The sequence below is a fragment of the Lacerta agilis genome, chromosome 11, assembly GCF_009819535.1.
Source record: "Lacerta agilis isolate rLacAgi1 chromosome 11, rLacAgi1.pri, whole genome shotgun sequence".
Classification (NCBI taxonomy): Eukaryota; Metazoa; Chordata; class Lepidosauria; order Squamata; family Lacertidae; genus Lacerta; species Lacerta agilis.
Genome location: NC_046322.1, coordinates 26,592,955 through 26,615,017, shown reverse-complemented (window position 1 = coordinate 26,615,017; position 22,063 = coordinate 26,592,955). Strand labels below are relative to the sequence as shown.

Here is a 22,063-nt window from a genome sequence, read left to right as displayed (position 1 = left end):
AATAAGCCCATTTTGACTGCAAAACAAAAACTCACACTGAAACCAGGGAGGTCTGAACTGCTGGGGGTGAAGGCTTGGTAGTATAGGGAGCCTTGTCTTGCTGCTTTGGCTCAAGATCTGCTGTCACTTGGTTATTGAATTGTCCTTTTCTCCTCTCCCTGGAGCCTTCCCCCATGGGGACAGAGCCCTAGCTAGCATGCTGGCTAGGGGGAGGGGCTAGTAGATCACTGCCTTACCTGCACAACTGGTTAGCCCTACCTAGATTTAATAATAATAATAATAATAATAATAATAATAATAATAATAATAATAATAGAAGAAGAAGAAGAAGACATCTTGCTTTTAAAAGAGGGAAACTCCTAGCGGCAAAAAGTGGTTCCCCTAAAGTTGTCATGCCATAGATTTGTTTGTTTGTTTTATAAAACTGATTGTAAAAACCCTCAAAGTGGTTTACAAAAAGACAAAACAATAAAATCGAGGAAAATTCACAACCGTACTTTAAAACATACAAAAATTAAAATATCAAAACAGATTAAAATCACCTCAACTTTCTATGCATTTGGGAATCTTTTTAGCAGGCACCAACTGAAGGCCCCTGCTTGATCTCAATAGGCAGGGGGTTCCAAAGGGCAGGTGCTGCCACACTAAACAATCGAGTTCTTACAAAGGCAGAACAGGTATTATGCGGTGCCAGTTCGGCCCACCTGTCCTCCTGAATAACATAAGAGGAGTCTTGCTGGACCAGACCAAAGCCAAATCTTGTCCACCATTCTGTTTCCCATAACAGCTAACCAGATGCCTATAAGAATCCCACAATCAGGGCCTGGGTGTCATAACTCTGTCCTCCTCACGCTCCTTAGTGACTGGTATTCAGAGACATATTGCTGTTACTGGAGGTAGCATATAGGCATGGCGAATAACTATTGATAACATCCTCTAGTTTTGTCTAATCCCCTTTAAAAACTGTCCACACTGGAGGCCACCACTATGTTTTGTGGTAGGAAATAATGTAGCTCATTTATGGCACTGTGCGAAGAATTGCCTGAGGATGAATTTGCAGCTCAGCTTTGTTCTCCCAAAATTCCCCTGGGGCAAGGTAGATTTCATGCTGGGGGTGCTTTCAGATGGACGTTTTATTGTGTAATGGATCCTCTTGTAGCAAGTCCCCACATGATATCATTGACATCAAAATGCCAGGCCATATTCCCCCAGCCATTAAATCTTCATTTACCCTTTCTGTAGGAAACCCATTAAGTTAAGGCTGGATACTTATTTCGTATTCTTTGATGGGGTCCCTATTTCTTCATGCTAGCCATTTCAATGGTAACAGTCCTTTACGAGATGGTTTGCATTAAAGGGTAAAAGCTGCGTTTCATCTGGGCCAAAGATAATTCGTTGATGCACAAAGCCTTTCTGGGTTGAATGGCGCTTACTCCCAGGCAGCTACGCGTACAGTTGCAACCATCCTGATATGCATGGTGCTTATATGTCCTGATGCTCTTTGGAGTGTGTATACACATCTCCAATAATGGATCAACACAACTGCTTGCATTTGCAGACTTTCCTTAGCAGTGTTGTTATGGGAGCTGTCATGATCGGCTCCTGCACCTCAGCATGTACCACTACGCCACTGATTAATATAGCAAGGATAAATGGCTTTGCATTACTTACACGTAGTTTAATTAGCCAAATGGATTCTCTCTGTGTGTGGCTTCTGAAGAAGAATGGGAATGTGATTAATGGAAATGACTAACGTGACTTGATAAATGTGTTGCCTGACTCTGGGAACTCGCCCAAATGATCTCTTATGCTGCGCCCTGAAGTGAGGGTGGCTGTAGCGTTAGTGGTTTTTAAAAATGTAGCTGCAAATTCATCTTTAGCATGAGACCAAGCTGGATTAGGGATGTGAGAGCAGAAAAGTGAAGTTGTCTTGCCCTTTCACTCTCAAGCACTCAAAGTGTACTTATGACCCAGTTGTGCCAGCTGCTGTGCTGAGGGCAGAACTACATTTTATGGGAGGCAGCTGCCAAGATCAGCGCTTCTAAAGCAATGATGTCAAAACACAAGTAAAAGTATTTTTAAAAAGTGCAGATTGCATAGTGGGGAAGAGAGGAGGAAATTACACTATATCCCCACTAAAAGAGACCACAGGCACTCAAAACCATTGAAATTAAGAGCCCAAACCACTGAAGGTTTTTGCCTGGTGTCTAAAAAACAACAGAGATGGTGCCAGGTAAAAAAAGGTAAAGGTATGATGCGAAAATGTGCCAACCAGGACTAGTTGGACACAGCAGAGTACGTGCAGACCTTCAGGAAGCTTTCTGGCACAGGGTGTCAATAAAACAGGATGACGCAGGAACTCACTGCCACTAGTAACTGAATAACTATGTACAGCTTTATTGAAATAAAAAGCAGCTTACTCAGATAACTATACACAGACTTGCATCTTAGGAAAACAACAAACAAATACAGGAACGAATCCTTTCCTCTCACTATTTCTCTCTCCTCACAACCTATCACCACCATACCACACACTAACACTGAACACATGGTTACTCTTGCCTTTATGGAACTCTCAGCCAATTACAATGCTGTTGCTGAGGTTCATGTTACCAGGCAGGTTCTTGACCTTCAGCTAACTCTTAATTGCTTTCTGTGAGTAGCTGCACATAGGCAGATTCAAACTTCCAACAAGGTAAAGGACCCCTGGACGGTTAAGTCCAGTCAAAGACGACTATGGGGTTGCAGTGCTCATCTCACTTTCAGGCTGAGGGAGTCATCGTTTGTCCACAGACAGTTTTCCGGGTCATGTGTGTGGGAATGTTTATGTAATATAGTTGCAGAGTTAAACCTTCCTTATTTAAACCTGCACAGCGGCAAACGGCTTGCTGACTTGTTTGAGTCTTTCATTCATGTACAAATTTAGGTTACAAAACAAAAGATATAAACTATATTAGTGAGCCTCTTAACACATCTTTAAGCAGCAGCAGCCTAACCGACCAACAGACCAAAACTAACTGACACAAAGTGGCAGTTGATCCTCCCTTAGAATGTTGGACTTGACTGACATCATCCCACAATGTGGCCAGCATACCTAAACCACTTCTGGCGCAACAAAACACCGTGATGGAAACCAGAGCACACAGAAACGCTGTTTACCTTCCTGCCTCAGCGGTACCTATTTATCTACTTGCACTGGCATGCTTTCGAACTGCTAGGTTGGCAGGTAAGCCTCTATGGGGACAGCATCCCACAAGCAGGGAGCCACCACAGAAAGGGCCCGTTCTCTTCTGGCCACACTGTGGGTCTCCAGTGGAGGGGCCACATGGAAAAGGGCCTTAGATGACAATTGCAGGGTCCAGTTTGGTTCATGTGGGGAGAGGTGATCTTTGAGGTATTGAGGTCCTGAGCTGCGTGAGGCTTTATATGTCAAAAACAGCACTTTGAATTCAGCCTGGGCACCAAATTGGTAACCAGTGCAGTCATGCCAGAATTGGTGTTATATGTTCGGGTTATCCTTCCCCAGTCAACAACTTGGCCACTGAATTCTGCGCCAGTTGCAGCTTCCAAACCATCTTCAAAGGCAGCCCCACATACAACATATTGCAGTAATCCAGCCAGAGGTTACCAGAGCATAGACTGCAGATGCTAGGCTATTCCTGTCCAGAGAGGGGCACAGCTGGGACACCAGTCAAAGCTGATAGAGAAGACACTCAGTGTCGCCGAGGCTATTTGAGTCTCAAGCTACAGGAATGGATCTAGAAGTACCAAGCTAGGTACCCCTTCCTCCAGAAGGATTACACCCCCATTCAGAGCAGGCCCACATCCCAATAGAATCCACAGGAGGCTTTGGCTCTCACATAATGCTGCCAAGCTGTAGCAAAAAGCATCCAGAAAGTCAAGGTCAAGCCAAGGTTAGGTGCAAGAGATCAGATCCAGGGTGAAATGTAATCTGGGTGCAACTGAGGAGATGTGCTGGGAATTCACTCCCCAAGATGTAGTGATGGCTGCCAGCATGGGTGGCTTTAAAGGGGGATTCATGGAGGATAAGGCTACACATGGCTACTAACTGGCTTTGCTCTGCTTTCATGGCAGGAGGCAGTAGGACTGCAGTGGCTGGGAATCGGGAAGAGCACTGTTGCTTTCAGATCCTTCTTGCAAGCGTCTCATAAGCACCTGACTGCTCACTGTGAGAACAGGACGCTGGACTAGATGGGCCATTGGCCTGATCCATCAGGCTCTTCTTATGTTCTGATGCTAAGTGGATTTGGCGCACTTGAACAACAAATCCACTCCCCAAATAAATCTTAACTTTCTTGCACTAAGGAAAGAGACAGGAAAATGCACTGGAAAGCATGGGATAACAGTTGTGTGACATGATGTTATATAACCTCCCTACCAGCAGATCATAATGGATTCTCAATAAACCTTGGATGCCGTATAACCTTCCTACAAACTTGGTGCAAGCAAATCAGGACGAATACTTAACAAACAAGTGACCCTAAAGTTCTCTGGTTTCCACATGTAGCTCAGTCACTGGCTTGGATGCTGTTCTGATTTTGAAGGAAATTGCTCAACTGAATTGGTGGGACTTGACTGTCTGCCAGAGCCAAAGCTGGCCGGCCTCATATCATCCTACGCTGGGAGGTTTGCTTCATTCAAAATAAAACACAGAAGACATGTCAGTGAGGCATGAGACACTGATCGATTGCAGCAGGTCTGGGCAATCTGTTTGGCAGTGAGCACTGCATTAAAAAGTGTGGAGATTTGCTGCTATTACTGTACCTGGTCAATATTTCTTCTAGTTAAAAGCAAAAACTCTTATCCTAGTACATATTGCAGGGCTAGGAGAGAGGCAGGGGACGAGGAGCCAGGAAACTTCTGTGTATAATACAGCAGAAATACTGTTCCTGTCAACATATTTGTTTATGAATTCTCTCTCACCTTTATTTCTCCCCTGTTTAATTTTAAGAGTCTAAAACAATGGTTTGTCTCTATTCAAGCGACAAGAGCCTGGTTTCTAGTTAATAATATTCCTGGTTAATATTTTCCCATAGCTTTCATGTTTTAATGTAAACACCTTAGATTAATGTAGGTAGGTATCCAACTCTGAAAGGCACATATTCTGTATCTTACAGGGTGGCCCTGTACCCTACTTTACAGAGCAGACTTCTCTCTTTGAAGGAGTCCTCTGTCTGAAGGGCTGTCCAGTTTAAAGATGAGGAACCACAAAAAGGGAGAGCAAGGACTTTGAAGTTGCCCATTAACTTTTAGTGCCTAGATATCAGAGTGAGCAGGCACATAGACACTATGGTGAGATGTACTATATTTCTATTGAAAAATTCATCTTTTCACCCTTCTGATTTGAAATCTGCCACCGAGTGTCTAACATTCGAAAATATTTAAAGGGTTCTACTAGGGTTTTGGATGAAATGGGTTATTCCTTCCAGTCTGATGTTCAAACTGGTTTCAACACAGAAACATATATACATACATAATTTTATTAGTAAGCATGAAAAACACACGTAACTACAACATAACAAAAATAGTCATAAGCAATAAATAAAACATTAAGAAATACAAAACCATACTAAACAATTGGTTAGTGGACTACAGGGTACAGCAATGCTCTGGCTGGTCTGCCATGCTGTTAAATATCTATATAAAACTGCTGAGCGAGGTAATCCAGAGACATGGGTTGCAGAGTCATCAGTATGCTGATAAAATGCTTTTGCTCATTTTCATCTGATCCTGGGGGAGGCAGTAGAAAGGCTGTTTGATAGCTGCAAAGGACTGTATGGGGTAGAAGAAGCTGAAATATACCATAATCCTGGCAAAGCAGGAGTATGTTGATAAGGGGAACATCTCATTCAGGTTTGGGTTTACAGCCTGCCTTTGAAAGGGTTGCCCTCCTCCTGAATGGCCAGGTACCCTGTGACCAGTGGCATAGAAAGGGGTGTGTAGTGGGTGAGGACCGCCCTGGGTGTCTTCACCAAGGGGTGTGTGTGACAAAATGGCAAAAATATGTGTGTTAAAAATGTGGCTGGGCGCAAACAGGTCCCCCCACAGCAGACTCCTTCATCGGAGCCTGGCTCCGCGCCAGAAGGTGCTGTGCCTTGACAGTAGTGCTTGTGCCTGGCACAGTTCTCCCCTGGCACAGAGACAGGGGAGAAGAGCAGGTAAGGGGAAGGTAGCACTGCTGCCCACCTTCCTCGGTCACGGCACACCTCACGGCCAGCAGCAGCAGCTCTTCTGACCCAGCGGTAGAGAGCAGCCCTCCTCAGCCATGGCCGGGTCAGGTTTGACCCAGTGGCAGAGAGCAGGAAGGTCAGTGGCAATGCTGCCGCCCACCCTCCTTGGCATTGGTGCCTTGCGCCCAGCTGCAGTAGCTCCATTGCCATGTCATGTCTGACCCAGTAGCGGAGAGCAGCGGGAGAGTGAACAGCAGCTTCCCCGCCCCTCTCCTACCCTGAACTGTGGTGTATGGGAGGGCACCCTGCACACCCTGCCCTCCTCGGGGACGCACCCCATATGCCTGCCATGGGCAGCACCGGCATATACTCCGCCGCTGCCCATGACCCAACAACCCTATTGGATGTGCAGGTAGTGGTAGCAAGGGGTGCCTTTTTCAACTTTGCTAATAACCCTCAGGGTCCCTTCCAATTCTATGAAAATCAGTCCTTGCACCAACCGTTCATGCCCTAGTGACTCTCAGATTGGACTACTATAATATGCTCTATTTTGGGCTGCTCTTCAAAGGTGCTCCAAAACTTCAACTAGTACTCTGGCTGCCAGTGCCAGTTTCTTTCCCTGTGTTCTTCCCAACATTCTCTGATAATTATCTGAGGCCCTAGTCCAAATCCCTTGATCTTACAAGACACAGCTGATGGAAATCTGACCAGGGTATTCTCTTGCGGAGTGTTTTGACAAATGAGGTGCATCAGCCTGTTTCACTATATGGCTTCAGGCAGCATCTATTCCAAAGGGCCTGCTGGATCAGACCAATGGCCCATCTAGTTCAGCACCCTCTTCTTACAGGAGCCACCTGAATGCGTGTGGGAAACCCTGATTGACAGCTGATTGTCTGGTGCTTGGCTTTGCTGGAATTGTTGTTGTGGTTTTGTGGTTTTTATTTTTTATTATGGGGGTTTAATTGGAGGATTTTAAAAAAATACATTGTTGTCGCATTATAACTTGTTAGCTGCCTTGCATTCCTTAGAAAGTAGGAAGGGTGTAGGTTTTTTATTCTTGAATAAATGAAAATTATTTTTCACGAGATGACACTTACAGTCAATGCTATAATGTGCTGTAATAGAAAATAATAAAAAAACCCTTGTAATTGATATATTTTAATCTTCTGTGATTCTGTTGTGTTTTTTAAAAATAATAATAACAAGGTTATAGTTTCTTAAAATCTATTTTTTTAACAGTTTAAAGAGCTTTAACCAGCATGAAGAGGTAAAATCGGATGCCATGGATACTATTCATAGTGAAGATAGTGCGCAGACGTGGGAGACAAGTTCAAGTAGATGTTCCACATCCCAAGCCTCAGAAACTAGTGCTACGTCTGGCGTTTATAGTATGGAAAACTCCTACATGGAAGGTCCTCCAGGGAAATCTATATCTTTGATGGATGAAGGAAAGATGGTACAGAAAAGAACAAGGAACTCACCATATCAGGTGCCCCTGTCTCCAAATGAGAAAATGGGCCCAGGCAATGAAAAATGTGGCTTTTCTGGAGGGCCAACAGAAGCAAAAGCTTTGGAAAGAGAATTAGATCCTGCTGATCCACAGTCATGGACCCTTCAAGTGCAACCTTCAAAGATAAAAAACTACTTGGCACAAATTACACAGGAAGTGGTGGATCCATTGCCAGAAGAAAAAGAAAATGTTTTCATGAAAAAGGCAGAGCTGCCCCTCGAAGGAACGGTAAGAGCTAAGATTAAGCTACTCACTGCAGCATTGGAAGAAAGAAATAAAAAGATTTTCCGGCGGGTGAACAATATAGATTTGCCTCCACCTACAGTTGTTGTAATCAGGAAGCCAAGAGAACCACCCAAAAAATTCACCAGGCAAGCCATGTTCCAGGCATCTTTAAAGCATCTTGAACAACAAGCCACCATTAAGAATGACCAGAAGGAAATCCTGCATCTCAAGCAGATGAAGACAATGCTTGCAAAGTCTGTTCCCCGTAACAGAGATGAGCAAGTGCGGCGATCTTTTCTGCCTGAACCTCTGGATAAGGCTTCCAAAATGGTACCACCAACTTCACCGCTCTATACCGACAAAGCAAAGAAGCTGGACACTGAATCACATTCCCCTGCCACGCGAATGACAGCCCCAGAAGTGGCAAGGTTTGCTTCACCAGATCGTCATGACAGAATGGAGAAAAGGGGAAAGCAATCTCAGCTTTCTACTACAGCAAATACTGTGTCAGAAAAGTTGCCCAGCCTCTGTGTTGAAACAGAGGAGGAGGAGGAGGCGGTGGCGGAGGAAATACAGCCTCCTCCATTTGTTTCTACCAAACCCCTTTCCCAGCCTGCTAATGAAGCAGAGAATCAGGATGACTCAACTTTCTCTAAGCTATCAGAATCTGCAGCTCAGGATGTGCAGTACCCAAATAACATTGCTGCTGAGCAGTATGAGTCCCGAGATTCTCTTTTTACTGAAATCAGAAACCCAGATATTGGCTTCACAATCCCTTCACAATTTGAGATCAAAGATTCAGGCTTGTTGCATTCTGCTGAAGAGGCAGGGAAGCAAGACATCCCTATTTGCTCACCTGAACCCGCAGAGCCTGTGCCTGAGCAGGCAAAATTACCTCCTCCAGTTAGTGAAAGAGAAAAGCAAGAAACGAAACAGCTGGAGGTGGAATATTCAAAGAAAGAAGAGGTGCAGGAGCAACCAACCACACTTTTGCCAGCAGAGCCTGCACATTTGATGTATTCGTTGACAGAATGGGAAGTTGGGGAAGCTGAAACTGCACCCAATTTATCTTCTGCAGCTAGCAGAATAGAAACACAGGAATCTCAGAGTGATCCCTGTGAAGTTGCAGAGGAACATATTGGACTTTCACAGCCCACATACTTTATGGGTGAAGTTGAGAAAAGAGAAGAAGAGCACCTGGAACCAGATTTGGCAAAGGAAGCTGTTGAGACACAGATATCTGTGACTGCATCACTACAGCCAGAACAGTCAGATGCACTGCACTCAAGTGAAATTAAAAATCAGACAGCAGAGCCAGGATCTCAGTGGCTGGAGTCTTCACTCCCTATTCCTGAAGCACAGAGAGAGGAAATCCAGCAACACTCTCTAGCATGTGCACAGTCAGAAAGGGAACATCCAGTCATCTCTGAACCTATAAAGGCAACACAGGGATTTGAACTGCACCTCAAAGGTAAAGAAGTCAGTGCAAGCTCTCCTGCTGAAGCACTCAACTCTTCAGAGCAACTGTCATCTGTTTCATCTGCTGAGAAGGTAGAAATGCTGGAGACTCGGCAGCCTTCGCTAGAAACTGTAACACTGTTTTCAGAACAGCTATGCTCTGTTTTACCCTACCCAACAGAGAAAATTGAGAAAAAAGACAGCCTGCCTTGTTCTCCTGAGACAGCTGCTGAAACAGCAGAAATATCACTTCCCACTGCCACCTTCCAAACGGCTGAAGTAACAAAAGTAGAATTCCATTCCTTGTCTCCCACAGACGTTCCATCAGAAGAATCAGTGTCTATTTCAAGAGAGCCGGATGTTGCCATAGATAGGAAAACAACTCAGCTGGTTTCGCCTTTATCTGTAGAACCTCCAAGTAAAGCATCTGTTCTACCCCAAGAAGCAGCAAAAGAAGAAAACCAGCAATGCCCACCTTCAGGTGCAAAGCTGAGTTCTGAGGACCAGGACGAGGAAGGCCATCAAGATGGTTGGTTTCCTTTATTTGCAACCACACAGTTTGAACCAGAACATTCAGCTGAATGTGAATCAACAATGCAGAGCATTAAACAGGATTCCTCTGCATCATTTCTATTAGAAAAAGCAACTGCATTGCATTCTGTTGATGATGCAGATAAGAAAGAGAGGCATCCTGACAAATCCATCACTGAGCCTCCACTGCATCCTGTATTCATGCCAGGAAAACAAGGGAGGATGGAGTCAGAGATTGAGCAAACAACTCATCAGTTATCACATACAGTTCTTCCAATGGAATCAGTCAGTAAACTGCAGTCAGTGGAGGAAATGGAGGTCAATGAGATCCAGCCTCATTTATCTGCAACTGGACAAGATTTATCCCAGTCGGTTTATTTGACAGAACCACAGGAAGACCAGTGTATAGCAGCAGCAGCAGCAGCAGCCCTTGAATCTGGTTCTTTAAGTATACCATACACTGAGGTTGAAGCAGAGAAATGCGACACTACAGAACCAGTATTGAAAGAGGTTACATATCAGGCTATTCAAGCTGTCACTGCAGAAATGGAACAAGGCTATCTGAAAGTGTCACATATAGTATCTGAATCAGAAAAGTGTTTAGAGGCACCTTTCCCAGCTCAGAACACAGAGGAAGGAAACCTTCAGTCACACAAGTTTGTGTCTCCAGAATCAGAAGATGAACACCTCGTCTCATCAGAAAGAGAAGAATCTGAATTTTATCCACTCTTAACTCCAACACCTGAATTGGGATATCCTATTGCTGGTTCAGAAATACAGGAGAGCCAAAGCTATTTATCTGATGCATTAAATGAGGCATTAAATGCATTAAATGAGCAGCCAAGCTACTCTTCCTCAGTTCTTGAGGATAAAGCCAAGATAGAAGAAAACGAAATCCCCTTTCCTGAAACTCCAAAAATGGTGCCAGATGAGTCACTGTCCTTTGCAGCCTTCCTCATTAGTGAAGCCAAGGGAGAGCCACTTGTGTCACCTGTGGACACAAAGATGACGCCAAAGGAATCAAATTCCATTCCAGAAGCTTTTGTTTCTGAGGAAGTAAAGGAAATAGCCCCTCCTTCCTCAGAACAACTTTCTAAGGAAGTAATTTCATCATATGCTGCTGCTGAAGAAGAGAACCAAGATCAGTCTCATTCACTTCTGAGGGAAGAGTCAAAACATCTGGATGCTGGAGGAGCAGATGTGCAAGGTGGTCAGTCTCATTTGCTTGTTGCAGCAGAGCCCGAAGCAAGGAGCCAGGACATTGAGCTGCATTGCCCCAAAACAGCACAATCAGAGCTAGAAGATTTGACCTTGCTGAATTCTACTGAAGAGATCCAGAAGCAAGAAACTCCCCTATATTCACCTTCCATTGTACCATCTGTACATGAAGAAATATTGCATCACAAGGGAGAAAGAGAAAACCAAGGAACAGTAATTTTAGGCACTGAACTGATAATGGAGGAAGATGCTCCTCTAAAGTCACCTGTCCTACCACAGGAGTTGGAACACCTACATTCACTGCAGTCAGTAAAAGAATCCCAGATGGAAAGGGCTCAGCCTTACTCTTCTGCAGCTGTTCAAGATTCATCACAGCTTCCTGGTGAGACAGGATCACAGGAAGGTCAGGGCTACTTTTACAAAACTGCAGAAGTGGATTCTGGAGTTTCTAAGTTATCAGAGCTGACGGATGCAGTTATGGAGCAAGAAATCCAGGCACCAAGGACTGAAGCTGTCAAGTTAGAATGCAAACAGTCTGCTTTGTCAGTACAGCAAAATGAGGAAGTGCAGCATCCACTGGTAACTGCATCACTGGACCTGGAACATTTAGGCTCATCTTATTCCACAGAAACACAATTCCCAGCAGAGCCACCACCAGATGCATCTCTTCTCAATGAGAAAGCAGAGGAGCAGGAAGTTCGTTCACAACCAGCATCAGTCTCACCAGCATTTGTATTGGATCAATCCAGCTCTGCTTCACTGGATCTAATGGCAGAAGTTGAGGAACAGGAGACCAAGCGTCCTCCTGAAGTAGCTAACGTGATGCCAGAAGAACCCTTGTCTTTTGCAGCCTTTCTCCTTGCTGAGGCAAAGGAAATACATACTACTTTGACCTCAGAAAAAGAGAATCTAGACAGTCAGCCTCCTTTCAAGGAAGCTGATTTGTTAATAGAAAGATCAGAAAGCATTTCAGCTAGCTCTCCTGAGACAAATGTAACTATTAAGGAAGAAACTGAGCTTCCTACAACACATTTTGAAGTGGAACAGTTTGCTAGTAAACCTGAAGCAGATGTTACTTATCGAGATGAAAGGGGAAATATTTCTGAGACTCCTACGCTACCTAATTTAATTCCAAATGAGCCTTCTGATGCTGTAATACCAGAGCCCATAAATGCTATTTTAACACACAACTTGCATTCATCAGTATCTTCTGCAGACTCACATATGACTGACAACAAGACAATACAAATTAGTGCGGGAGACTTTTTGAAAACAGAAGAAATCAAGTGTTTGCCTAGTGCAGAGATAACTTTGAAAGAGCCTGAAAAGGAATTAAAAGATCACGAAAAACTGAGGGAGAAAGCCATATCTGCTGCTGAACTTGGTCGAGGAAAAGAGAATTCTGAAGGTAACAAGGTAGTGAATATTCATGCTGGTCCACTCAATTCTTCAGCTGATAAAGAAGAAGAGAAGCATATGCTGGAGAGATTAGAACACCTGGAAACAGCTGCATTGCAGAAAAGAAAACCATTCCATGATGCTGGAGATATGTCTGTTGACCAGGAATTTTCAAGGTGCAAAATAAGTGTAAAAACCATAGAAGGCATAGAAGAGGACAATCATGAAAATAAGGAAAGCAAATCAAATGAACTTGTCAAGGAAAAGGGGGTCCAGGAAAGTGTAGAAACAAAAAAGGAAGTTTCTATTGTTCAAGAAAGCAATGAAGATGGTGGTATAAATGATAACGGCATAGATCACATTGAAAAGTATACTGTCGTTGATGAGACCTGCTTCATCCAGACAGGAAAGGAACAGTCTTTTGAGGAAGTACAGAGGCAATTTGAAGTTACCATAGAAAATTCTGCAACACTTCCAACTGCAGACACAAAAAATATTTTAGAGTTTTCTTCACTAGAAAGAGACTTGGATGAAGGCTTCAATAGAATGGCCGAGAAAGAAAAGACAACAGCTAGTCATGAAGACCCTTCAACAATATTAATCAAAGGTGAAATAATTGATGCTGTTAGGGAAAAGGATGAAAACACAGAGGATAAGCTTAATTTAGCAGGTGAACCCCTATTTAACACACAAAAAGATGTGCTATCTCATCTCCATTAATTTCTTTGCCTGCCACTACAGTCAATCCTGAGCTTCTTGAGGTGCCACCTACTTTGGCATTTTTATATAAAGATCTCTATGAAGAAGCTGTGGAAAAACCTAAGGAAGATAGCCACAAATATCCATCAAATGAAGAGACTGAGAATCCTGACTTATCCTTTCACATCAGAGGCCCTACTCGAGAGGATGGTACTGGAATGTGCTTTGAAAGGGATGTTTCTAAAGATGACACTCCAACTTTGGAAGAATCCCAGAAGAAACAAGTTCTAAAAGATAAAGCTATTAATGAACAAGCTGTAACCCTACAAAGAGTTTCAAAATGTGCAGATGAACCAAGTGAAAAGAAGCCTCAGTCTCTTCACATTCTAACTGAAGCACATGCTGAAACGGAGGTCTCGTCACCAAGAGGAATGGTGGAACAGTTGGATGACACATTGGTAGATAGACCAGCTGAGATCATGAGTGACATAAAAGTTGGAAATGGTCAGCCCACAAGTGGAATTCTTTTTGGAAGTGGGCTCCTATGGTTCAGGTGCAAGTAATGAGGAACTCAGTCAGAGAAGAGAAGAGAAATCATTGGGCTTTGAAAGGGACGTTTCTAAAGCTGATGGTCCAAATTTGGAAGAATCCCAGAAGGAACAGGTTCTAAAAGATGAGCCTAGGAATGTAAAAGCCTTAAAGCAAGCAAGAGTTTCAAAAGGTGACTATGAATTAGATGACAAGGAGCCTCAGCCTGTTTACATTCTAGCTGAAACACATGCAGAAACAGAGGACTTGTCTCCAAAAGGAATTCTGGAGGGGTTGAACGATGCATTGATAGACAGGCCAGTTGAGATCATGGGTGACATAAAAGTTGAAACTTGCCAGCCCACACACTGCAGTTCCTTTTGGAAGTGGGCTCTTTGGCTCAGGTGCAAGTAATGATGACAGCAGTCAAAGAAGTGCAGAAGAATCCTTGCCTGAAGAAACAGGCCAAGCATTACCAGAAGAAACGAGCGATGAGGAGTCTTGTCCAATACTTGATTATGCAGCAAGTGTCTTTGAAAATGCAACATCTGTGCAAGATGAATCAGAGGAAGTTGCTTGTTTTGCAGTTGGCCAAAACCAGCAATCTGAAATAACAGATGCTCATGAAATGGATAATGTGGTTGTCCCAAAACCTGTTGAAGAAAGCACACAATCTCATGCAGCATTCCACCATGTTAGCACTCCCTGGCAAAGTGAGGGACAACCAGAAGACCAGTTAATAGCACAGGATGCACAACCTTTAGACCATAAACTTACTCTATGTGGGGACACTGAGGGACAAATATCTGAAAAAAGAGTTGGAGAAAATATTGTGGGTGATCTAACTGAGTCCAAGCAGAGAAGCAGCATACCAACCACTGCCTGAAGCAATATCTGACAAACCTTTTGGGGAACTGGACTACTCTCTGTTGTCACATGATTTTGATACCTATCCATTATATCCAATTAAAGAGGAAGAGTCCAGTGACATTGATGAAGATCTAGCTGAGCTCATGGACTACGAAATGGTTAGTCGAGATGATGTCTTTGAGGAAGAAACATCATCAGAAGTGGTTCATGAAGAGCTGCTGTTTGATGACAGAAAATCCTCAGACCGCATTAGTGATAGTTATGAATTTGTGAATGAAAGAGAAGCAAATACGTATGCTGAGGAAGAAGAATTTCAGTTGATGGGTCTAGACAAACTACCAAGAAATGTTCCAGAAACTGAAGTCCTAGAGAAAGAATCAGATCATGAACTGTTAGATAGTTATTGCCGCCAGTGTAAATGTCCCATCTCTGCTGAGGACAAGCTTTCTGGGGAGCATAAAGAGCACACTGTGACAAACTTGGATACAGCTGTGACTGAATTGAAGGTAAGCAATTAACATTTTTGGAATTACAGCCCTGTGTTCTCATTGAAACTGATGCTTAACTGGGGATGCTTCACTGGACAATATAAGATATACATTGCAGGGTCAGGCAAGCCAGTAAAGGTTAGTGACCTAATCTAGGCAGATTGTATTTGGTGACATCCAATGTTAGTCATAAACAGGCTAAGATTAAGGCCATTGATTTTCAATGGATCTACTTTGATTATGACCAACACTGGATATCACCCATCGTGTTTAATTTGTCTCACAGTTGTCTCTGAGGAAGAGCAATTCTGCTTGGAAACACACCAGGCGCAACAGCATTAATGAAAGTGTTTTCACAATTAAACTATATTCTTAGCCCCTTGTGTGGGAGTGGTCACCTCTTTTTTTCCGGCTGGAAAGAATGCAAATACTAAAAAACACCCCTTGTGCCAGGACCTCCATTCTGATCAGAATTAGTCAAAATTAGCTGGGTGATCCAGTGATGGCTTTCCTGCATTGCATCTACTTTGGCCCTTAGTTTGGAATTTTAAAGTCATATTTGCAGAACTGGTCCAAGACTGAGCAGAAGGAAAAGATGGCACTCCCCTCCCCACCATTCTACACCCATAATCCAACCAGGTGGGACATTGAGTCTTCCTTCAGCACTGGTGATTGGGCAGCATCCTCCACTGTACTTATGTACAGTGCCGGGGAAAGTGTGTGCGGCTGCTAACACCACTCCACCCCAGCATGAGTTGCCTAAGATGTTTGTATTATTCTGCCTAATGGTGTGGTGGTTCTGCCTAGTTCTGCAGTAAATAAGCACTTTGATTCCTTGTTGGTCCTCCTGAATCTAGGTAACTGGTTGGTTTTCTCTAATATACAGACTTCAATGTGATGCCTCCTCCGATTAACCAGATCTTGAGTTTCCCTATTTAAAAAGCCATTGATTAGTATCCAAATAACAGCACAATTACTCATGCAGTCCCAAGGGGGTCTTTGCACCAGCACTGATTCAGCAGCAGGGCCCTATTCTGCATGGAAAATCACATTTGAAACTGAGGGGGCTTTCAAGAGCAGAATGTAGGCAGGATAGCATTAGTATGTACATTTTACAGATGAGGGATAGAGGCTGAAAAAAAGAATGGCTTGCCTGGCAAGATTTCTAACATGCACTTTCATGACGTTTGACTCCAGTGAAGCGTTTTTTGCTTTTTTTGCTTTTTAAAGGGTAAAATCCATTGATGTACATAGCAAAATTCCCATTGATTTTTAATAGCGACTCCTCAGTATATAGAGAATCATACTACAACTGTGAAAGATAAGCAGTTGCTAAGAATATCAAAGAAGTCACATGCCTCCATTTCATTCCCTAGAGTAGTTTCTTCAAAGTAAAAGGACTTGAGCATGTCCCATGACATCACCCCCTGGCTCTGCAACTTGGAGAGGGAGCCAGGAATGAAATCTAGCCTTCATGTGATCTGCTTCACCAGGAAAAAGTTGGCTTTCGATCCTTGACCACTGTGTCATATTCCCACTGTCCGCATGTTACTGAGTTCTTTGGTGCTCAGACAACAGAACTCTCACTGCTTCAGCTTTCATCAGCTATGCAATATGCTCAGTACGATAAGCTATTGATGGTGGCTATTGGGGGGCGCACGGAATTAAACATTTCTCTCCCGCAAAAAACACATTCACCTTGGAAGTGAAGAATGATTTCCCCCTATTTATGCACACAATATAGTTTGTTGTGCATTTTATAATTCACAGGTGATGCTAATTTCCAGCCTTCCTTTAATCTTCCTTTTTAGGCATATAGAGGGATCTGATTAAAGTCAAGAGTGTTTATGAAAACACAAACTGCTTTTGAACAGATGGCCAAGTGTGCCAAAGGAAGGTCAAGGAGTGCTGTCTCTATTATCTCAAGAACCAAATCCTGGGCAGCTTTTGAGAAACAGCATCAGAATCACAGGAAAGAAAGCAGGTTAAAAAAAAACCAGGCTGTTAGTCACTTAGATATCATTTAATGAAGATTATTTTACTGGTTTGAAGGCCTTTGGGGATCCTGTCCTTAGTTTGTAATAAGAAAGCCTTTTTATTTAGATCAGTAGCCTATGCTTCTGAACACAAGCTGCTGGGAATCACAAGTGCATACCGTCTAACTTTTGGAGACCCCAAACTGGGATAGGTGTCTTCCAGGATGTGTGCCTGGGCAAGTCATGTGACCCACACCTAGCTCTTGCCCTGCACCCAAAAATGCAGCCCAAAAAAACTGGGATTTTTTTTTCAGTGCAAGATTGCTGGACCCCAAATGGCCACCGTGATCTTGCATGAAAAAATAGGATGTCCCGTTTTTTTCCCTGGGGCACTTGGCAGGTATGCAAGTGGGGAAAGTGCTGTTGTGGCTGAGGTTCCATGTTTGGGCTTCCCATAGGCATGTGGTTGACCACTGTAAGAACAGAATGCGCCACTGGGTGGGCCTTTGAACTGATCTAGCAGGTCTCACCTTACGTTCTTAAATGAACTGCTTGCTTAATTGATTCCATTTATTAAAAACTGTGTATTGCCTGAACTTCAGCCTGAAGTTCGTAATTGAATTAACAATCTCTTGTTGCTAGAGATTGAATTCGTAATTGAATTAACAATCTCTTGTTGCTAGAAGGAGAGGCCATCTTTAATAGTTTATTTTCCATTCCCTACCTAAGTAATATCCCAAAGCCAAGACAGGTGGGTTTTTTAAAGTCTGCCTGCCAGTCTCACCCCTCTAAAGACAATTAATTCATCAGCTAAAGATTTAGTAGATTAATCAGTTTACTGCTTAAATCTATGAAAACTTTCAAGCTTCATAAAGAAAGGAAAAATGAAGAAACCCCCATAGTACATTCCAAGTTATTTAATCTTTTATGATACTTATTGGCTGGCTTAATCACAGTTATTTGTATGATTTTCCTTATCCTGCAGTGTTTTTTTTGTTCTGGTACAACCTCATCAAGTGTCCCCAAGACCCCTCTGGGGACAGTAATCCCCAGAGGTGGGGATTTGGGGAATTATTGTCAGTGGGACACTACCAGGACAATGGGCCTGATCCTTGCAGTATATCAATGAAACACTGAGCCATAGGGTGCATTCTGAGATTAAACATTTTGTTTTGGTTTAGTTTTTATGTAAAATATAATAGCACCATCTCGCAACTTCCTGACCACTTTATTTAGATGGCTGTGAAACTTTAATATTTCAGAGCCAATTGGATGGATTCCTAGATGTTTTGCAAGAAAGATCTTTGAAGATCGAGGGGTTTGTCAGTGAGATTGAGGCTCTGTTTAATTCTCTCGAGGTAAGTGTGTGGCATCTGCCTTCCTTCTCATTTGTTGAGAATTTATTTGTTGAGATTTTTAAAAAAACTATTATTCAACTGGATGGGCCACGATATGAACATAACATTTTCTTTCTACAGAAGAGGTGACTTATATCGCTTAGACATTTTTAAAATATTAAGCAGTTTTCAAATAAATATATAAAACTACTGAAGGGTTCAAGTCAACCATCAATCTTTTAGCCCAAGGGTGGGTGATTTTTCTCTCACCTGCCAAGCGTTTCATTCTCTCAGGTCTAATCTCTTGAGAGCTACATGAAATCAGTGGGCAGGGCAGGAACTGAAAGTGAGTGTGGCCATCTTTTTTCTCTCCCTTTTTTTATTAACCATACACTTTTCTGATTCTGTCATGCCCTTCCTCTCCTCTGTCCCTCCCCATCACTCTCTCACTTTGCCACCTCCTTTCCTTCCTTCCTTCCTTCCTTCCTTCCTTCCTTCCTTCCTTCCTTTCTCAGACCATTAGTTCAACTTTTCTTAATCAGACAATTAGTTCTACATTGACTGGCAGCAGGCTCTCCATGGACTCTTCATGGTCTCAGACGCAGATCTTCCAAGTCCTGCCTAGTCCCTGAGATCTACTCAGTTGGGCAAGCCAGGGACTGAATGAATCTGGGACCTTCAGCAAGCAAAGCATGTACTCTGCCATTGAACCTATAGCCAGTGCTTTTTTCTGGGGTAGTGCAGGGGTACGGACACCCCTAAACATTTTGTGAATCTAAGTTTGGTCTCATTGAGGGGCAGTATTTCAATATGAATAGGAAAATGAGAGTACCCTAAACTTTTTTTTTTAATAGAAAAAAACCACTGCCTATAGCTCTTAACTTTTCATTACTGACCTGGATGGGAACATGGAGTGGTGGATTGAACAGTCAGTGCACAAATGACACAATATGGCCTAGAGATGCCACTGCTGGTGTGCCAGACACTCGGTCCTGTCCTTCTTCTGTGCCTCCCTGAGTTAACCCCCTCCCTACAATTTTGAAGCCTTAAAAAAATGATTAAAGCAAATGTGTTCTGAAGTTTAATTCTGAACCACTTTACATCACGGTAGAAATGACATTGGAATAGTTAGCTCTTCTCCAGCCTTCCCCAACCTATTGCTTTTCAGACGCTTCAGATTCCGTCTCCCATCAGCCCTAGACCCCTAGCTAGTACAGTTAAGGAGTTATATTCCAAAACATCCAGTGGACCCCAGGTTGGAGAAAGCTGCTCTACTCTATAAAGGAAGCATTCAGAACAATAGCTCATATACCTTACATAGGGTTGACAAAACACTGGACACAAAAGTTGTTGAGCTTTTTCAGTTTTTGAGCTTCTTTTAAGTGATTTCCACCTGGACACTGTTTCCAACTGCCTAATCCCAGCTATGGCCAGGAAATTCTGAACATATGACAACCCTACCTTATACAAAACAGGACGCGGGTGGCTCTGTGATGTAAACCACTGAACCTAGGGCTTGCCGATCGGAAGGTCAGCAGTTCGAATCCCTGTGACGGGGTGAGCTCCCGTTGCTTGGTCCCAGCTCCTGCCAACCTAGCAGTTCAAAAGCACGTCAAAGTGCAAGAAGACAAATAGGTACTGCTCCAGCGGGAAGGTAAATGGCGTTTCCAGTGCATTGCTCTGGTTCGCCAGAAGTAGCTTAGTCATGCTGGCCACATGACCCGGAAGCTGTACGCTTGCTCCCTCGGCCAGTAATGCGAAATGAGCACCGCAACCCCAGAGTCGTCCGTGACTGGACTTAACTGTCAGGGGTCCTTTACCTTTACCTGTTTTACCTTATACAACTTACTTAACAAATAAGGCAGGGGTAGGGAACTGGATCTGACCAATGGGCCAGATCCTGGATTCTCCCACCCTTGGCGGGCCCCAAATACTTGTCAATCATCCTGACATCACTGTGTGATTTCCCTTTCAACCCCTGTATAGTTTCTGGGCTGAACTAAAAGATACTCCCTTTGTGAACCTCATGGAAAGCTGTTGCTAGTCATCACTGAACAATCTAAGCAGGGAGAAGTGGCCTTGAAACCTCCAGTGCTCAGGGGGAAAATTCACCAATGAATTTTATTTTCCCCCAACATCTAGATTTTTTTTTTAACCTCTAGGAAAACTGTAAGGAAAAGGAGCAGCTTTTGGATGAGCAAAATGAAAGCATCATCAAGACTGTGATAGGGCACCATGACAGACAGCAGCAGAGTTTTGAGGAAGTAAAGAATACAAAAATGGACTATCTTTATGAACAGATGGTTAATTTTCAAGAATATGTTGATACAGCAAAGGACACGTTGGAGGCGATCTTAAAGGAAACTGAAGAAATGGATGATTTTGTTTTCCTAAGTGTGAGTATAAAATTACACTTAATGCTGACAAAAATTGTGCACTGTGCTGAATTGTGCACTGTGCTTCTTTTATTTCTTTTATCGCATCACAGTTTTTATACCATAGAATTAAAGAATAGAATTCCATACAGTTCAAAATCAATATGAATATTTAAAACAGTAGACGAGGCATAGGCAAACTCAACCCTCCAGATGTTTTGGGACTACAATTCCTATCATCCTTGACCACTGGTCCTGCTAGCTAAGAATCATGGGAGTTGTAGTCCCCAAAAATCTAGAGGACCGAGTTTGCCTATGCCTGCAGTAGACCTTCTGAATGATGCCACAACCTCCAATAGAAAGTGGACTAAAACTGGGGTGCCAGCTTCTGGGACCACACTCCTGCACAAGTCATGTCACCCACGAGAGATTCGGATCGCAGTGTTTGTTTTTTCAGGCATGGCACCCCAAAATCCACAATTTGCGGCACCACCAAAGATTGCTGCTACGAAGAAAGCACTTTTTTCATGGATAAGTTAGATAATGGACTATGCAGAACAGTCAAATTTACAGCAAAATTAAGAGAATCTAATGATGAGTGTTTTATGGAAGAATGGATGCCGTTTTCAGACTATTTAAAGAAATACTATAGAATGATGAACTCACAAGCAGGATTTGAGCTACTGTATAAGCAACATAAGTAATTAGATTATAATATTGTGAGATTGTGTGTAGAAAGTGAAAGTAGGCTATTGTACCAAGGCAACCTTTACATTTCCTGCCCGTACCCAGCCACTGATACAGTGGTACCTCAGTTTTTGAACGTCTCCGTTGATGAACGTTTCGGAACTCGAACGCCATAAACCCTGGAAGTAAATGCTTTGGTTTTCGAACACGCACGCCTCAGAAGTCAAACTAGGAAACGCGGCTTCTGCTGAGTGCGAAGATCCTAATGCCTAGCTGTCGGCTATTGAGTTTCGGTTTTCAAACATTTCAGAAATCGAATGGTCTTCTGGAATGGATTACGTTTGAAAACAGAGGTACCACTGCTTGTGTGTTGTCCAGAAGGGAATGTGGCCTCTGGGATGATAAATATTCCCTTCTCCTGTGCTATACATCTGGCACATTGGAGGAGAAGAACCCCCACATCTCTGCACCTATACCATTGTTAATTAATTTGTACAACTGGAAGTAATCTGAAATGCAATATGGTTGAGGGATCCATGGTGCGCTCTTAACTCAGGTTATAAAGTTACTGA

The 22,063-nt window shown here is 43.2% G+C and overlaps 1 protein-coding gene across 1 annotated transcript in view; it reads left to right on the top strand.

Annotated features, from left to right (window-relative positions):
- The window catches only part of CMYA5 (cardiomyopathy associated 5), a 51,362-nt gene that overhangs the window by 1,082 nt on the left and 28,217 nt on the right, over window positions 1-22,063 (top strand). The window contains 7 exon segments of the mRNA XM_033164226.1: window positions 2,767-2,781; window positions 7,431-13,237; window positions 13,240-13,738; window positions 14,119-14,611; window positions 14,613-15,134; window positions 18,355-18,450; window positions 20,592-20,825. Coding sequence (XP_033020117.1) covers window positions 2,767-2,781; window positions 7,431-13,237; window positions 13,240-13,738; window positions 14,119-14,611; window positions 14,613-15,134; window positions 18,355-18,450; window positions 20,592-20,825 — 7,666 coding nt within the window.